Below are 18,962 nucleotides of genomic sequence, written 5' to 3'. Positions count from 1 at the left end.
GTATAATATACAGAAAAATACACAATCATATAAATTTTTATGAATTTTCACAAGCTGAATACACAAGGTAACCAGCACCCAGATGGAGAAATGAAACATTACCAGTTTCCCCCAAAGCCTCCCTTTGTTCCCTCCCATTCACTAGGCTCCTCTTAAAATGTAGGGGATTCATGTGTTTGAAGTTTATGTAAATGGAACCACACAGTACGACTCTGGAGGTTGGCTTCTTTTGTTCAACTTTATTTTTTATTTATTTTTAATTTTCTGAGACGGAGTCTTACTCTATTGCCCTGCTGGAGTGCAGTGGCCATGATCTTGGCTCACTGCAACCTCTGCCTCCCAGGTTCAAGCTATTCTCCTACCTCAGACTTCCGCGTAGCTGGGACTATAGGCACGTGCCACCACACCTAGCTAATGTTTGTATTTTTAGTGGAGACGGGTTTCGTCATGTTGGCTAGGCTGGTCTCAAACTTCTGACCTCAGGTGATCCGCCTGCCTCGGCCTCCCAAAGTGCTGGGATTACAGGTGTGAGCCACCATGCCCGGCTTTTGTTCAACTTTATATTTGTGAGATCCATCCATTCTGTTATGTACCTGCCTTCTTCTTGCTGTCTAGGATGGTCTATACCATCTGGAAGGTAATTCATTGATATATTACATTTTAGAAGGAAATATAGGCAAGTGTACTAATACCTATTTAACATTTTTTAAAGGTTTTCTAAACTTTTTTTTTTTTTTTTTGGAGACGGAGTCTCGCCCTGTTGCCCAGGCTGTAATGCAGTGGTGCCATATCGGCTCACTGCAACCTCCGCCTCCCAGGTTCAAGCGATTCTCCTGCCCCAGCCTCCCAAGTAGCTGGGATTACAGGAGCACGCCACTACACCCAGCTAACTTTTGTATTTTCAGTAGAGACAGGGTTTCACTATGTTGGTCAGGCTGGTCTCGAACTCTTTTTTTTTTTTTTTTTTTTTTGAGACGGAGTCTCGTGCTGTGTCACCCAGGCTGGAGTGCAGTGGCGCGATCTCGGCTCACTGCAAGCTCCGCCTCCCAGGTTCAGGCCATTCTCCTGCCTCAGTCTCCGAGTAGCTGGGACTACAGGCGCCCGCCACCACGCCCGGCTAGTTTTTTGTATTTTTAGTAGAGACGGGGTTTCACCGGGTTAGCCAGGATGGTCTCGATCTCCTGACCTCGTGATCTGCCCGCCTCGGCCTCCCAAAGTGCTGGGATTACAGGCTTGAGCCACCGCGCCCGGCCCGGTCTCGAACTCTTGACCTCGTGATCCACCAGCCTCGGCCTCCCAAAGTGCTGGGATTACAGGCGTGAGCCACCGCGCCCAGCCTCTAAACTTTTAATTTATTTAAATAAACACATTTAAAAAAGAAACTTTAGATCACTGTCATCCTAAGCAACAAAATCCATAAAAACACAGATTTGAGCCTGGGTGCGGTGGCTCAGGTCCGTAATCTCATCGTTTTGAGAGGCCAAGGTGGGGGGATCACTTGATGTCAGGAGTTTGAGACCATTCTGCCCAACATGGTGAATCTCTACTAAAAATACAAAAATTAGATGGGCATGGTGGTGGGTGCCTGTAATCCCAGCTACTTGGAAGGCTGAGACAGGAGAATAGCTTGAACTCGAGAGGTGGAGGCTGCAGTGAGCCGAGATTGCTCCACTACACTCCAGCCTGGGCATCAGAGAGAGACGTCTGTCTCAAAAAAACAAAAACAAGAAAACAAACAGAAAACCCCACAGATATGATACGCTGATTATGCTTTTTTAAAAATGTCATTAAGGCCTTCATGGTGGCTTATACCTGTAATTCCAGCACTTTGGGAGGACAAGTGGATCCCTGGAGCCCAGGATTTTGAGACCAGTCTAGGCAACATAGGGAGACACCATCTCTACAAAAAACAGAAAAATTAGCCGGTTGTGGTGGTGTGTCCCTGTAGTCCTAACTACTCAGGAGGCTGAGGTGGGAGGAGAGGTCAAGGCTGCAGTGAGTGGTGCTTGCACCACTGCACTCTGGCCTGGGCCACAGGGCGAGATCTTATCTCTTAAAAAAAAAAAAAAAAGAGGGCCGGGCGCGGTGGCTCAAGCCTGTAATCCCAGCACTTTGGGAGGCCGAGACGGGTGGATCACGAGGTCAGGAGATCAAGACCATCCTGGCGAACACGGTGAAACCCCGTCTCTACTAAAAAATACAAAAAACTAGCCGGGCGAGATGGCGGGTGCCTGTAGTCCCAGCTACTCGGGAGGCTGAGGCAGGAGAGTGGCGTGAACCCGGGAGGTGGAGCTTGCAGTGAGCTGAGATCCGGCCACTGCACTCCAGCCTGGGCGGCAGAGCGAGACTCCGTCTCAAAAAAAAAAAAAAAAAAAAAGAGAGAGACCTTATCTCAATAATAATAATAATAATAATAATGCATTGTTTCCCAGTGTGTTACAATGTGATGTCTAATAGACAACTTTAATTTTTTTTTTTTTGAGACAGAGTCTAGCTCTGTTGCCCAGGCTGAAGGGCAGTGATGCAATCTTGGCTCACTGCCAACCTCCACCTCCTGGGTTCAGTCAGTTCTCTGCCTCAGCCTCCCGAGTAGCTGGGATTACAGGCGCCTGCCACCATGCCTAGCTAATTTTTTTTTTTTTTTTTTTTTTTGGTATTTTTAGTAGAGACGGGGGTTTCACCATCTTGGCCAGGCTGGTCTTGAACTCCTGACCTTGTGATCTATTCGCCTCAGCCTCCCAAAGTGCTGGGATTACAGACGTGAGCCACCGCGCCCGTAGAGGCCTCCTTTTAGATCTTCCATCTGTCCCTGGGATGGAAATATCTGGTGCCTTTTTTTTGTTTTTTTTTTTTTGAGACGGAGTCTCGCTCTGTCGCCCAGGCTGGAGTGCAGTGGCGCGATCTCGGCTCACTGCAAGCTCCGCCTCCCGGGCTTACGCCATTCTCCTGCCTCAGCCTCCCGAGTAGCTGGGACCACAGGCGCCCGCCACCTCGCCCGGCTAGTTTTTTGTATTTTTTAGTAGAGACGGGGTTTCACCGTGTTCGCCAGGATGGTCTCGATCTCCTGACCTCGTGATCCGCCCGTCTCGGCCTCCCAAAGTGCTGGGATTACAGGCTTGAGCCACCGCGCCCGGCCTTGGTGCCTTTTTAAAACTACACGACTAATACGTTTCTTGTAGGAATATCAGAAAATGCAGATGCGCAAACCAGGGTTGGGGGGAAGAAGTTTGGAGTATTGGGGGTGAGGTGTATTTTTAAAGGTGGCGAAACACTTTCACTCCCAAGCAGCCAAATTAGTATCAGTAGATGTAATTCATATTTAAACCCAGACTACCGCAAGCGAGAACAGCCCTGGACTTAAACTTCGGCCTGGGCGGGGACCTCAGGCCCCGCCTCCTCTAAATAGCCCCGCCCCCTTCCCGACCCGGCTCCGCCTCTCCTCTTGCATGTTTTCTCTTCCAACCCCGCCCCTCATCGGCCAAGTCAGTTACAGCTCTCGCGATAACGTAACCCGGAAGTCTCACGGCCGGAGTTGGTGGTCCGGGAACCCACGTGGGCTGAGTTTCGGGTTGCTTTGGTGGTCCGACCCGCTGTAGTGCTCACCCGGGCCTAGTCGCCATGGGGAAGCTGCGCCGGCGGTACAACATCAAGGGGCGCCAGCAGGCGGGTCCCGGCCCCTCGAAGGGCTCCCCCGAGCCGCCCCCCGTGCAGCTGGAACTAGAGGGTAAGACAACCCCGGACGGGGGCTGGATTTCGGGAATTTCCCAGGGCGGCCTGTGCCCTGCCTTCAGGGCTCTGGGGTGAGGATCCCAGGGGGGTGGGATGGGTCCCCCCATTCCAGATGATCCAAAGGAGAGGGGCTTAGTGACAGCCTAGTTTTAACAGTGTGTGGGGAATACCCGTGGTTTCTCTCGCCCTCAAATAGTAACATGGAGAATTTGGCAAAAAAAATAAGAGTAGTTCCTTCGCTTCCCATGACTTCGATTATAATCTCTTTATAATCTTCAGCAACCCCCAAATGTGTATTTTCAGCCCAGACTTGTCTGCTCAGCTCCTGGCTGGCTGACATTTCTCTCAGACCCCTTTTTAGTAGTAGCCCTTATTACATGCCAGGCACTATTCTCGGCACCGAGACATAGCAGAAAGGTAGATTTTTAGAAAATCCCTGAGTTACCTGCTGTATAGGAGGAGACAGGCAAAGAATAAACATATAGAAAATTCTGTGGATACCGTGAGCCGATAAAACAGAAGAGGTCATTGGGTAGGTTGCAGCATCCCATAGAGTTGCTGGAGAAGACATCACTCTGTTAGAGTCAAGATCTGAAGGAGGCCTGGGTGACTGCCTGGAGATGAGAGAAAAAACAGGGGGCCAGGGCAGGTCAGGCCTGGACTGGGGTCTTGGCGAGGACTGGGGCTTTTTCTCTATGGGAAAGGGCAGCCATGAGGGCAGAGGAGGACAGATGAGGGCTTATGTTTTAACAGTATCACTTTGGCTGCTGTGTTGAGAAAAAACAGTAGAGGTGAAAGGTAGAACCAGGATGGGGAGGAGGTGGAGGTGATGCTTGGACCAGGGGGCAGCAGTAGGAAGGTGAGAAATGGGTGGATTCAAGATGTGTTTTGAAGGCTGGCAGTATCTGCTGGCTGACAGGGCTTGTGGACAAAAACAATGGCGGTGACAAAGAATGACTCCCAGCGGTTGAGTGGGTAGCTCGTGGGGAGGACCAAGAGCTCAGCTTTGGCTATGGGTAGTTTGGAGCCTGTTAGATACCCAGGCAGGGAGAGTAGGCGGGCAGCTGTTGACTCAGATACTCAAGAGATCCAAGTCCAGGTGGAGGTATCCATTTTGGAATCAGACATGTATATAGGTATTTATTTAGTCAGAAGACTGAGGGTATGAGTCCAGCCCTGGAGGAGAGGGAAATAAGGAGCCTGCAAGGGAGATGGAGTGGCCCGGAAGGTGTGTGATGAGCTGCGACAGTGTGATTGCCCTAGGACCAGGGAGGAGGACTCTCCCTGTGGGTCAGGTGCTGCTTCGGAATCAGGGAAGGACCGAAGAACCACTGGATTTAACACCGGAAGGGCATTTAGCACCTCAGTAGGGGTGCTCTTGGAGGAGGCTTGTGGTGAAGCAATTGTGTGGGTTCAAGGATGTCCTGTAGGCCCCTGAAACTAAACATGTTCCAAAATTGAACTCATCCAGCCACTTGTGTTAAGACCCCAAGGGCCAGGCTGACTTGGCCATTAAGAAAGATTCTAGGAACAGAAGGAAGGGTCACCAGGGGTGCTGGAGGAGTCTGCTTCCTTCCACCACTAATCAGCATTCTCTTCCACACATTTGTTGGACCTGGAAGGCAGTGAGGGCATAGGGAAGAATGTCAGAGTGGGAATCTGATAGTCTGAGTTCAGTCCTTGGAAGTTGCACGGATAGGCCGGGCATGGTGGCTACACCTATAATCCCAGCATGTTGAGAGGCCAAGGCAGGCAGATCACTTGAGGTCAGGAGGTCGAGACCAACCTGGCCGACATGGTGAAATCCCGTCTCTACTAAAATACAAAAACTAGCCAGGCATGTTGGTGGGCACCCGTGGTCCTAGCTACTCGGGAGGCTGAGGCAGGAGAATGGCTTGAACCCGGAGACAGAGGTCACAGTGAACCAAGATTGCGCCACTGTACTCCAGCCTGGGTGAGAGAGTAAGACTCCATCTCAAAAAAAACAGAAGTTCCACAGACAGGCTGGGAGTTGAGGCAGATCCCCTGACATCTCTGTGCCTTCGTTTTCACGTCTGCAGAATGGGACCAGTAGTACACGTTGAGCATCCTTAATCCAAAATACTCCAGAGTTCTAAAGTTTTTGAGTGTCAACATGACACTTAAAGGAAATGCTCATTGGAGCTTCCAGATTTCAAATTTTTTAGATTAGGGATGCTCAACCAGTAAATAGAATACAGATATTCCTAAATCTAAGACACATCTGGTCCCTAGCATTTCTGGAAAGGGATATTTAACCTGTGGTAGCTGTCCTACCTCCTATCAGAGTTTTGGAGGTGGTAATTTGGGAAAATATGTTGGTGACCGAAACGAGAATGCTTTGAAACGTAAAGAAAGGTTACAGAGGCGGGGTGTGTCCCAGGACAGGGGACAACTGTTATGATGGCAGTGACAATTCAGGATGGCACCTCAAAGACAGCTGTAGACACTGGACTGACACTTGGAACTGGACCATCTGAGCAGAGGGGCTGAGGTCTCTCAGACCCAGAGATTTGGGGAAAGTTGTTTCTCACATCAGAACAGGACATTTCCATGTATTCCTGCCTTTCTCAGGGCCTAGAGGAATCTCATAAGAACATGACTCAGATTGCCTTCTTTTATTTATTTATTTATTTATTTATTTGAGATGGAGTCTCGCTCTGTCCCCAGGCTAGAGTGCAGTGGCGCAATCTCTTGACTTCAGGTGATCCGCCTGCCTCGGCCTCTCAAAGTGCTGGGATTACAGGCATGAGCCACCGCACCCAGCCCGCTGTACTTAATTAGGGTCACAAAACCTGTCCTCTTTGTAACATAAAGACGTAGAAACCAAACAGTTAATCAAAGAATCAGATCCTCGGCCGGGCGCGGTGCCTCACGCCTGTAATCCCAGCACTTTGGGAGGCCGAGACAGGCGGATCACGAGGTCAGGAGATCGAGACCATCCTGGCTAACACGGTGAAGCCCCATCTCTACTAAAAATACAAAAAATTAGCCAGGCGTGGTGGTGCACGCCTGTGGTCCCAGCTACTCAGAGGCTGAGGCAGGAGAATGGCGTGAACCCGGGAGGCGGAGCTTGCAGTGAGCCGAGATCGTGCCACTGTACTCCAGCCTGGGTGACAAAGCGAGACTCCGTCTCAGAAAAAAAAAAAAAAAGAAAAGAATCAGATCCTCCCCACACAGGAACACCAGACAGCAAACCCCAGCATCAGACGTCAGGCAGACACAGGTATTTGCTAAGGTTTGTCCTACCTAAGATTCTGCAGTTGGTGGAGTTGAAGAGTGATATGATAACTGAATTTTTCTAAATTTGTCTAGATTGTATACATTCAAACTATTATAGAAATAGATAAGATGGAAACTTAGCCTAGTCCACTATACACTCTTTTTTTTTTTTTTGAAATAGAGCCTTGTTCTGTCGCCCAGGCTGGAGTACAGTGGCGTGATCTCTGCTCACTGCAACCTCTGCCTCCCGAGTTCAAGCAGTTCCCGTGCCTCAGCCTCCCGTGTAGGTGGGATTATAGGTGCATGCCATCACATCTGGCTCGTTTTTGTATTTTTTGTACAGACGGGGTTTTGCCATGTTGGCCAGGCTGGTCCCCAACTCCTGGCCTCACTTCCCAAAGTATTGGGATTGCAGGCGTGTGCCACCGTGCCCGGCCCTACTGTACACTCTTAAGAGAGTATCAGGCTGGGCATGGTGGCTCACGACTATAATCCCAGCACTTTGGGAGGCTGAGGTGGGTGGATCACTTGAGGTCAGGAGTTCGAGACCACCTGGCTAAGATGGTAGAACCCAGTCTCTACTAAAAATACAAAAATTAGCTGAGCATGGTGGTACATGCCTGTAATCTCACCTGCTCGGGAGGCTGAGGCAAGAGAATTGCTGGAACCTGGGAGGCAGAGGTTGCAGTGAGCCGAGATTGCACCACTGCACTCTAGTCTGGGGCGCAAAGCGAGACTCTTTCTCAAAAAAACAAAAAGATAACATCATAGTATTATTTTTCTTTTTTAGGGGGCGGGGAGGGGTTTTTTTTTTTTTTTTTTTTGAGACAGAGTCTTGCTCTGTCGCCCAGGCTGGAGTGCAGTGGTGTGATCTCGGCTCACTGCAACCTCCACCTCCCAGATTCAAGAGATTCTCCTGCCTCAGCCTCCCAAATAGCTGGGATTACAGGTGCCCACCACCACACCTGGCTAATTTTATATTTTTAGTAGAGACAGGGTTTCGCCATGTAGGCCACACTGGTCTGGAACTCATGACCTCAAGTGAGCCACCTGCCTCAGCCTCCTGAAGTGCTGGGATTACAGGCATGAGCCCCTGCGCCTGGCCTTGAGAACATCATAGTATTGTTATGAAAATAGATTTGGGCCGGGCGCGGTGGCTCAAGCCTGTAATCCCAGCACTTTGGGAGGCCGAGACGGGTGGATCACGAGGTCAGGAGATCGAGACCATCCTGGCTAACACAATGAAACCCCGTCTCTACTAAAAAGAATACAAAAAACTAGCTGGGCGAGGTGGCGGGCGCCTGTAGCCCCAGCTACTCGGGAAGCTGAGGCAGGAGAATGGCGTGAAGCCGGGAGGCGGAGCTTGCAGCGAGCCCAGATCGCGCCACTGCACTCCAGCCGGGGCGACAGAGCGAGACTCCATCTCAAACAAACAAACAAAAAGATTTGACCTCACAGACTCCCCTGTTCCTGTGTCCAGGCTCTGGAGGCCCCCATGTGGGTCAGGGGGACTATGGGAGGCAGGACCAGAGCCACCTCAAGGAGAATGGGGCCTTAATAATTGTCTGCGCTCTTTCAGACAAGGACACTTTGAAGGGAGTTGATGCGAGCAACGCGCTCGTTCTACCGGGGAAGAAGAAAAAGAAGACCAAAGCCCCTCCGCTGTCGAAGAAGGAGAAGAAGCCTCTGACCAAGAAGGAAAGGAAAGTGCTGCAGAAAATCTTAGAACAGAAGGAGAAAAAGAGCCAGGTACGCCCCACTCGGACAGGGTCTGCACGTGGCTATCCAGAATAGAGAGAGATGGGGGGGTCTCTCTCCTCCTAAGGGGGTGACTAGAGAGAGATGGGGGGGTCTCTCTCCTCCTGAGGGGGTGTCTGTGGCGCAACTGATAGAACTTTCTGGAATGAGGAAAATTCCAGTGCATGGTCCAGTGCAGTAGCCACTAACCACATGTTGCTGTTGAGCACTTGAAATGCAGCTACTATGGCAGAGGAACTGAACTGAACTATTCTGGAGAATGTCCAACTTTTTTCCTTAATTGTTTTTTCTTCTTTTTTTCAAAATTTACATTTAATTTTTTTTTTCCTTTTTTGTTTTGTTCCACCACCCCTCACACCTTTTCTGGCTCTACCAAACCTTAAATTTTTATTTTATTTTATTTTATTTTATTTTATTTTATTTTGAGATGGAGTCTTGGTCTGTTGCCCAGGCTGGAGTTCAGTGGTGCGATCTTGGCTCACTGCAAGCTCCGCCTCCTGGGTTCAAGCGATTCTCCTGTCTCAGCCTCCTGTGTAGCTGGGATTACAGGTGCATGCCACCACGTCAGGCTTTTTTTTTTTTTTTTTTGTATTTTTAGTAGAGATGTGGTTTCAGCGTGTTAGCCAGGATGGTCTTGATCTTCTGACCTCGTGATCTGCCGCCTTGGCCTCCCGAAGTGTTGGGATTACAGGCGTGAGACACCGCTCCCGGCCAACCTTAAATTTTTCATAGAGGAAAAAAGTTTGTCATGGGAAATTCAAACATATGCAAGAGTACAGAGAACAGTATGATGAACTCCCATGTGCCCATCGTCAGCTCCAACATTGATCAGCCCCTGGTCAATCTTGGATTATCTCCACTGCTGGTCACTTTCCCACCCCTGGGTCATTTTGAAGCAAATCCCACGTACAATGAATCTGTGCTAGTTTCCTGGGGATGTCATACAAATGACCACAAACTGAGGGGCTTAGGACAGTATAAATTTGTTCCTTCCCAGCTCAGGAAGCCAGAAGTCCGAGATTAAGGCATCGGCAGGGCTGTGCTCCTCACTGGGCTCAGGGGAGGGTCATTCCTGGCCTCTTCCCGCTCCTGGTAGCTCCAGGCATTCCCTTGGCTTGTGGCTGCGTCACTCCAGTCTCTGCCTCCGTCTTCCCTCAGCCTTTCCTCCGTGTGTCTCGTCGAAGGGTGCTTCTCATTGGATTTAGGTCGCACTCACATACTCAGGATCATCTTGTCTTGAGATCCTTCACGTAGTTACGTAATTACATCTACAAAACCTTTTTTCCAAATAGGATCATGTTCGCAAGTTCCAGGATACAAACACATCTTTGAGGGAGGCTGCCATTTAACCCACTATACATAGCATTTTATCCATAAATATTTCAATTTGTATCTCTATAAGTAGAGACTTTTAAAAATGACCAGAATACCATTAGCACTTCTAATCTTTTTTTTTTTTTTTGAGACAGAGTCTCGCTCTCTGTCATCCAGGCTGGAGTATAGCGGCACAATCTTGGCTCACTGCCAGCTCTGCCTCCCAGGTTCATGCCATTTTCCTGCCTCAGCCTCCCGAGTAGCTGGGACTACAGGTGCCCGTCACCACGCCCAGCTAATTTTTTGTATTTTTAGTAGAGACGTGGTTTCACCGTGTTAGCCAGGATGGTCTTGATCTCCTGACCTTGTGATACACCCTCCTTGGCCTCCCAAAGTGCTAGAATTGCAGGCGTGAGCCACCGTGCCCAGCCAACCTAATCTTTTATTTTAATATCAAGCATCTAGCAAATGGTTAAATTTCCTGTTGTTTCATGGATACTCCTCACCCATCTCTTGTTTTTTTTTTCCCATTGCAGTTTATTTGTTGTTTGTCTTACGGAATTTCCTACCTTCTGGATTTTAAACATTTTATTTTATTTTATTATTATTTTTTGAGATGGAGTTTCACTCTTGTTGCTCAGCCTGGAGTGCGATGGCGCGATCTCGGCTCACCGCGACCTCCGCCTCCCGGGTTCAAGCGATTCTCCTGCCTCAGCCTCCCGAGTAGCTGAGATTACAGACATGCGCCACCATACCCGGCTAATTTTGTACTTTTAGTAGAGACAGGGTTTCTCCATGTTGGTCAGGCTGGTCTTGAACTCCCAACCTCAAGTGATCCACCTGCCTCAGCCTCCCAGAGTGCTGGAATTATAGGCGTGAGCCACTGCACCCAGCCTTAAAATTTTATTTTAAACATGCTCCTCTGCCGTCTGAGTTTTTTGTACATTAGTATTTGGATCTGTAGCAGTGACTCTCATCTGGGACAGTTTAGCGCCCCCCACTAGCCCTGGGGACATTTGGCATTGTCTTGAGACATTTTGGGATGTGACAACTTGGGAGTGCTGCTGGCATCTGGTGGGTGGAACCATGGGATGCTGTTAACAGCCTACAATGCGCAGAAAAACAAAAACTTATTTGGCCTAACTGTCAATAGTGCTGAGATTGAGGAACCCTGACCTGGAGGCTTCATGAGAATCAAGTTTGACTTTTGGTGAGGCCACTGCACGCAGGAGCTGTGTCTTTGTATCAGGAGGCTTGAGGGTCTCTCTCCGGCAGCCGTGGATGGGCAGTCCCCGGAGCCTTAGTAGGGGGAAGACTCACTCACCTGTGAGCGTGTTCTTTATTTTTTTTGGAGACAAGGTCTTGCTCTGTCACCCAGGCTGGAGTGCAGTGGTATGATCTTAGCTCACTGCAACCTCTGCCTCCCAGGTTCAAGCGATTGTCCTGCCTCAGCCTCCCGGGTACCTGGTACCACAATCATGTGCCATCACGCCCGGCTAATTTTTGTATTTTTAGTAGAGACATGGTTTCACCATGTTGGTCAGGTTGGTCTTGAACACCTGACCTCAGGTGATCTGCCTGCCTCGGCCTCCGAAAGTGCTGAGATGGCAGGCATGAGCCACTGCGCCTGGTCGGCATGTCCTTTTTAAATCCTATTTAGAATGCTTTCCCACTGTGCTATACCTTGCTCTGTGTGTGTGTGTGTGGTGTGTGTGTGTAATACACACATAGAAGCGTGTATAAAACCTATATGTACAATTACAAGAACAATAAAGGAAAAACTCATGAAACCCTCACCCAACTGAAAGAAGCCAACTGGGTGCATCCCCTGCACACAGCATTGCTCAGGGTAGCTCAGGGACCAGTTCACATCAGACACACAAAGCCGTCTCCTTCCTCAGAGCGGCTAGGGAGCACTGCTGTACATGACTGAGCTGTGCTTTATTCGTCTCCTGTTGATGGACATCTGGGGGGCCATAATCTACTGTGATACCCTGCTGCAAAGAACCTCATTTATACAACCCCAGATTCTGTAAAAGGGGTTAAAAAAGCCCTGCCAAGCTTGCTGTGTCTGTTGATGGAAGAACACCGTGCAGCGGTAGAACTACAATTTGACCTCTGATTTTGAAGACTCCAGTTGTTAATGATGCTGAAATGTTATTAGAGTTTCTTTTTTTTTTTTTTTTTTGAGACGGAGTCTCGCTCTGTCGCCCAGGCTGGAGTGCAGTGGCGCGATCTCGGCTCACTGCAAGCTCCGCCTCCCGGGTTCACGCCATTCTCCTGCCTCAGCCTCCCGAGTAGCTGGGACTACAGGCGCCCACAACCGCGCCCGGCTAATTTTTTTGTATTTTTAGTAGAGACGGGGTTTCACCGTGGTCTCGATCTCCTGACCTTGTGATCCGCCCGCCTCGGCCTCCCAAAGTGCTGGGATTACAGGCGTGAGCCACCGCGCCCGGCCGTTATTAGAGTTTCACTTCCCTTCTTAGGAGAGGGTCATGATGGCAAATGCATAACACACTCGCTTCCTTTCCCAGCGAGCAGAGATGCTACAGAAGCTGAGTGAAGTCCAGGCTTCCGAAGCCGAGATGAGACTCTTTTATACCACCTCCAAGCTGGGCACTGGGGACCGCATGTACCACACCAAACAGTGAGTTGGCCATTCCTTTCCTAACCCTGCCCTCCCTCCAGGGCCCCCTAGGGAGGGTGCATAGGTGATGGGGTCCTCTGGGGGTGGAGCATTTGAGAAAATACCTTTGTGGTGGCCTGAGTGGCTGATAATTGATTATCATCCTAAATGCCTCTAGTGGGTAAAGGCCATAGATGCTGCTGAACCTTCTGCGACACACAGGACAGCAAAGTTTCTTGCTCCAGTGATGTGGGTGTTTTCCTGCGATGTAGGGTCCCATGTTACAGCTCCTCCAGCTTTTGTACAGCTGATTAGGCCAGAAATTGCCATTAGGTGGTCAAGGGCTGGATTTGGCCCGTCAGTGGCTTTTGTTCGGTTTGTGTTGTGTGGTTTTTTTTTTTTTTTGAGACGGAGTTTCGCTCTTGTTGTCCAGGCTGGAGAGCAATGGCACGATCTCAGCTCACCTCAACCTCCACCTCCCAGGTTCAAGCGATTCTCCTGCCTCAGCCTCCCGAATAGCTGGGATTACAGGCATGTGCCACCACACCCGGCTAATTTTGTATTTTTAGTAGAGACGGGGTTTCTCCATGTTGGCCAGGCTGGTCTCGAACTTCCAACTTCGGGTGATTTGCCCACCTTGGCCTCCCAAAGTGCTGGGATTACAGGCGTGAGCCACCATACTGGCCGGTTTGTGTGTCGTGTTTTTTTTTTTTTTTTTTTTTTTGAGACGGAGTCTCGCTCTGTCCCCCAGGCTGGAGTGCAGTGGCCGGATCTCAGCTCACTGCAAGCTCCGCCTCCCGGGTTCACGCCATTCTCCCGCCTCAGCCTCCCGAGTAGCTGGGACCACAGGCGCCCGCCACCTCGCCCGGCTAATTTTTTTTTGTATTTTTTAGTAGAGACGGGGTTTCACCGTGTTAGCCAGCATGGTCTCGATCTCCTGACCTCGTGATCCGCCCATCTCGGCCTCCCAAAGTGCTGGGATTACAGGCTTGAGCCACCGCGCCCGGCCTGTGTCGTGTTTTAAGGCATGAGTGCTGTTTGCCAATATGTTAGCTTCCTGGTGCTGCCATAACAAATTACTGCAAACAACGGTGGCTTAGAACAACCAAGCCGAAACGGCAGCTACTCTGGCAGCTGAGGTGGGAGGATCACCTGAGCCTGGGAGGTTGAAGCTACAGCGAGCCGTGATTGCACCACTGCACTGCGTCCTGGGTGACAAGGCGAATTCATGTTCCCACCTAGTCTTGACTACTTGGACAATCCGGCCACACCAGCAGTGTCCCCACCAAGCTGCTGACCCTTAAATGGCCCGTGTGCCCCTCCCACCTAGTCCCACCAGGCTCTGTGGTCTCACTCAGCCTGTGCTGCTCGTTTACATGAGGCCTGGCCTGTGCCTGTGAGCACTGTTCAGTTAGTGACTGTTTATCAAGTGCAGACTGTCCCAGGCTCTCTGCTAGGCCCTGAGGGTAGAGCAGTGCACAGAAATAAAGTCCTTTCTCTTAAGGAGCTTCCCAGTGTCATGGGGGAAGGTGTAATCGTGGGAGGTCAGCAGGTGAGTGCATCTGTGTCCCATGCTGGGAAGCACTGAACAGAAAATGAAGCAGGGAAGAGCAAGGGAGAAGGAAGAGGTGTAGGGTCTGTGTGTGGTTAGGGAGTCTCCCTGACAGCTGGCACGTAAGCAGAGGCTTAAGTGGAGTGAGAGGAGCTATTTGTAGGAAGGGCATTTCAGGGAGTGGAACAGCAGGTGCAAAGGCCCTGAGGCAGAGAGGTGTGTGACCCTGGAGTCCTGACCTCTGGGGACTGAGGTGGGGCCTCTGGGTCTGAAGTCTCTGCTGTCTCAACAGGAAGCCTGATGAGGTGGTGGCCCCAGGCCAGGAGAAGATCAGCAGCCTCAGCGGTGCCCACCGGAAGCATCGCCGCCAGCCCTCAGCTGAGGAGGAGGAGGAGGAGGAGGAGTCAGAGCTGGAGGGGGAGTCAGAGCTGGACGAGGACCCGGCTGCTGAGCTGGCTGAGGCTGGTGCGGGGACCACCGTGGCACCTCTGCCACCAACTCCAGCACCCAGCTGTCAGCCCGCGCCGGCTGGGATGCCTGTTCCTCCTCCTCCAGCTGCAGCACCCCCACTGCCCAGGGCCCTGGCCAAGCCTGCTGTCTTCATCCCTGTGAACCGCTCCCCGGAAATGCAGGTTCGCTACCCTGTGCAGAGGTTTGATCTCAGCTGACTGCAACCTCCGCCTCCGATGCTCAAGTGATCCTCCTGCCTCACCCTCCCAAGGAGCCTGGGACTATGGGCACGCGCTACTATGCTTGGCTAACTTTGTATTTTTTTGTAGAGTCAGGGTTTTGCCATGTTGCACAGGCTGGTCTTGAACTCCCATGCTCGGGCAATCTGCCCACTTTGTCCTCCTAAAGTGCTGGGATTATAGGAATGAGCACCATGCCCGACCTTCACCGCTGTTTTAAACGATCTTGTCCCTCTCCTATGAGCGCATGTGCAGAAGTTTCTCTTGAGCACTGTTTGCAGATGACGTCATAGCCATCTTTGGGTCATGAATTGAGTAGCTTTTAATCTTTTCTTTCTTTTTTTTTTTTTTTTGAGACAGTGTCTTGTTTTGCCTGCCAGGCTGGAGTGCAGTGATGTGATCATAGTTCACTGCAGCCTCTACCTCCTGGGCTCAAGCAGTCCTCCCACCTCCGCCTCCTGAGTAGCTAGCACTACAGATATGTGCCATCATACCTGGCTAACTTTTTTATTTTTATTTTTTTGTAGAGACAGAATCTGGCTATGTTGCCCAGTCTGGTCTTGAATTTCTGGCCTCAAGCAATCCTCTGCCTTGGTCTCTCAAGTCTCTGGGATTGCAGGTGTGAGCCATCATGCCTGGCCTCATATTTTAAAAAAAAAAAAAAAATGGAGGCCAGGCGCAGTGGCCCACACCTGTAATCCCAGCACTTTGGGAGGCTGAGGCAGGTGGATCACCTAAGGTCAGGAGTTTGACACCAGCCTGGCCAACGTGGTGAAACCCCATCTACTAAAAATACAAAAATTAGCCCGGCATGGTGGTGGGTGCCTGTAATCCCAGCTACTCGGGAGGCTGAGGCAGGAGAATCACTTGAACCTGGGAGATGGAGGTTGCAGTGAGCCAAGATCACACTATATTGCACTCTACCCTGGGCAACAAGAGTGAAACTCCGTCTCAAAAAGTAAATAAATACAACAAGTGGAATAGAATAGAATAGAAATAGAACAAAATTAAGAATATGAGCTTGTTGGCCAGGCATGGTGGCTCACGCCTGTAATCCCAGCACTTTGGAAGGTGGAGGCGGGCAGATCACCTGAGATCAGGAGTTCAAGACCAGCCTGGCCAACATGGTGAAACCCCATCTCTACTAAAACTACAAAAATTAGCTGGGCGTGGTGGCATGTGCCTGTAATCCCAACTACTCAGGAGGCTGAGGCAGGAGACTCACTTGAACCCGGGAGGCGGAGGTTGCGGTGAGCTGAGATCGCGCCACTGCATACGCATTAGGCTGAGCCATGTTTCACAGAACTGTTCCTTTCATATATGATACATATATGTGTCTGTGTGTGTACTGAGTCATGATATAAAATGTGTTTCTTTTCATGAGTCATAGGAAAAAATGTAGAAGGCACCTGCTCTGGAATATGTGCCTAGGAGAGGAACTGCAGGGCCACACACCCTTGACTTTGAGAAAATTTGCACCAGATTATTTGTCAAAGTGACTATGCCATTAATTGAGACTCCCGCCAGCGACAGCTGAGGGTTCCCATATCTCTGAGAGACTGCTCTGCCCCAACCAGGCTGTGCCTGGTTCACACCATTCTCCTGCCTCAGCCTCCCGAGTAGCTGGGATTACAGGCACCCATCACCATGCCCGGCAAATTTTTTTTGTATTTTTAGTAGAGACGGGGTTTCACCACGTTAGCCAGGATGGTTTCTATCTCCTGACCTCGTGATCCACCCGCCTCGGCCTCCCAAAGTGCTGGGATTACAGGTGTGAGCCACCGCGCCCAGCCAGGAGACAGGGTTTCACCATGTTGGTCAGGCCGGTCTCGAAGGATGTGATGAGGTCAGGCCTGGTATCCCGAAGGATGCGGTCCCTGTCTCTGTCTCACCTGGACCATGGCTCCTGGTCCCCTCTCCAGCTGTCAAGGCCTCCTTCCCCAGCAAGCACATCTGTTCAGCACCCACGTGTCAGCTGCCACCTTCCTGGAGGTCACATCACTGTCTGTCGTCTTGCTGCTGCCCAAGTGCTGACTTCGTCTCCTTCCAGGAAGAACGGCTGAAGCTCCCAATTCTCTCTGAAGAACAAGTGATCATGGAGGCTGTGGCTGAGCACCCCATTGTCATCGTGTGTGGCGAGACCGGCAGCGGGAAGACCACACAGGTGCCTCAGTTTCTCTATGAAGCAGGCTACAGCAGGTAGGGGCTGGACACAGTGTTCTCTCTAGGTCCCTCAGTGACACTGGAGATGCCCCGAAAGGTTGATAAGAGCCTGGGGCTCGCTGGGATCTGATCCTGGATCTGCCCTGTGCATGCTGTGTGACTTCAGACAAGCTACTTAACCTCTCTGGGCCCCAGCTGTGAGATGGGAATAATGGCACCTACTTCACAAGGTTGTCATGTGGATTAAGTGAGTGAACTTGCGTAGCATACTTTATCCCTGGCACATAGAGCTATGTGCTTCCTATTTTCTTTTTTCCTTTTTTTTTTTTGAGACAGTGTCTCACTGTGTCGCCCAGGCTGGAGTACAGTGGCGCGATCTCAGCTCACTGCAAGGTCCGCCTTCCAGGTTCACGCCATTCTCCTGCCTCAGCCTCCCAAGTAGCTGTGATTACAGGTGCCCGCCACCACGCCTGGCTAATTTTTTTGTATTTTTAGTAGATATAGGTTTTCACCACGTTAGCTAGGATGGTCTCGATCTCCTGACCTCGTGATCCGCCCACGTCAGCCTCCCAAAGTGCTGGCATTACAGGCGTGAACCACTGTGCCCGATCAAGAGACGGGGTTTCACCATGTTGGTCAGGCTGGTCTCGAACTCTTGACCTCAGGTGATCCACCCACTTTGGCCTCCGAAAGTGCTGAGATTACAGGCGTGAGCCACCGCGCCCGGCCTGTGCTTACTGTTTTCACTGTGTAGCCCCCTGTGGGCACTTTTGACCCATGTTTGTTGGGGTCCCCAAGACCATGTGCAGGTTCCATAATTGGGGACTTCCGGGACTCAGCTTGTTATCCCGTGCATGGCTATAGTATGTTACAGCAAAGGACGCGATCGGCAGAGGGCAGTGGCACCTGTACAGGAGAAGCCCAGCTCCAGCTTCCAGAGTCCCCTCCTGGTGGACTCACGCAGGACACACTGGATTCTCCAGTGGCCACCTGTGGCCACACAGGAACTACTCTGCACCAGGGAAGCTTGTTAGAGATTCAAGGTTCACGGCTATTATTGGGGTAGCCTAAGCCCGCCCTGCCTGGCAGGAACGAAATCCTAGATGCCTAGAAGGAAAGCAGGTGTCCGGCATAAACCACCCTGTTTGCACAAACAGCCTGGGCACAATGGGCCCGCACTTACAGGGAATGGAAGGAGCTCTCCTGTTGTCCAGGTTCAGGCACCCAGCGAGGACCAGCCCTGTCAGCAGCCTTTCGAGGGAGAGCAGCCCCAGGCCTGTGGCATTAACATTCCCACAGAGCTGGGACCAGCCACCCGTCGGCTTGGCGGGTTCGTCTGGAGGAGCTTGTGCTTGACTGGGGCAAACAGAGCTCCCAGCCTGGTTCCCCCAGGCCCCGTTCCTTCTAGCGGCTGCCTGGTGTCCACTGCACCGTGAATGTTGAACTGTTTTCTGTGTGTTGTTGGCATTTGGGCTGTTCCCTTTGCTGTTAAAAGTAGTGCAGCCTGGCCTTGTTTCCCATGGCCCCTGGGCGAGCGCCAGGTCAGTATGGTGAATCTTGCTGTGGAACTGCATGAGGCTTTGGGATGAGCAGGTGGGGCCACGCACTGTTGATGGCCATGTTCTTCCTCCCCCAGTGAAGGCAGCATCATCGGTGTCACAGAGCCCCGCCGAGTGGCCGCCGTGGCCATGTCCCAGCGAGTGGCCAAGGAGATGAATCTGTCCCAGCGGTGAGGGCTCTACTTCCTGGGGGGAACTATGGGGTGGTCCTGTGGCCTTGCCCAGACCTCCTGGGAAGCCCAGGAGGAGTTGAGCGGCGTCTGTGCTGAGGGTGCTGGGTGGAGTGTCACCTCTGCGTGTAGCACTGGGAATCATGGTGGGAGACAGCTTTC

The 18,962-nt window shown here is 51.1% G+C and overlaps 1 protein-coding gene across 1 annotated transcript in view; it reads left to right on the top strand.

Annotated features, from left to right (window-relative positions):
• The first annotated feature begins 3,519 nt into the window (after positions 1-3,519).
• DHX37 (DEAH-box helicase 37) overlaps positions 3,520-18,962 on the top strand; it is a 44,529-nt gene continuing 29,086 nt past the window's right edge. Inside the window, exons 1-6 of the mRNA XM_025403577.1 lie at positions 3,520-3,724; positions 8,549-8,718; positions 12,576-12,688; positions 14,512-14,851; positions 16,959-17,107; positions 18,708-18,800. Coding sequence (XP_025259362.1) covers positions 3,619-3,724; positions 8,549-8,718; positions 12,576-12,688; positions 14,512-14,851; positions 16,959-17,107; positions 18,708-18,800 — 971 coding nt within the window. The 5' untranslated portion in view covers positions 3,520-3,618. The remainder of the gene's footprint in view (positions 3,725-8,548; positions 8,719-12,575; positions 12,689-14,511; positions 14,852-16,958; positions 17,108-18,707; positions 18,801-18,962) is intronic.

Source organism: Theropithecus gelada, chromosome 11 (assembly GCF_003255815.1).
Source record: "Theropithecus gelada isolate Dixy chromosome 11, Tgel_1.0, whole genome shotgun sequence".
Lineage (NCBI taxonomy): Eukaryota > Metazoa > Chordata > Mammalia > Primates > Cercopithecidae > Theropithecus > Theropithecus gelada.
This window is presented reverse-complemented; position numbering and strand designations above follow the sequence as displayed.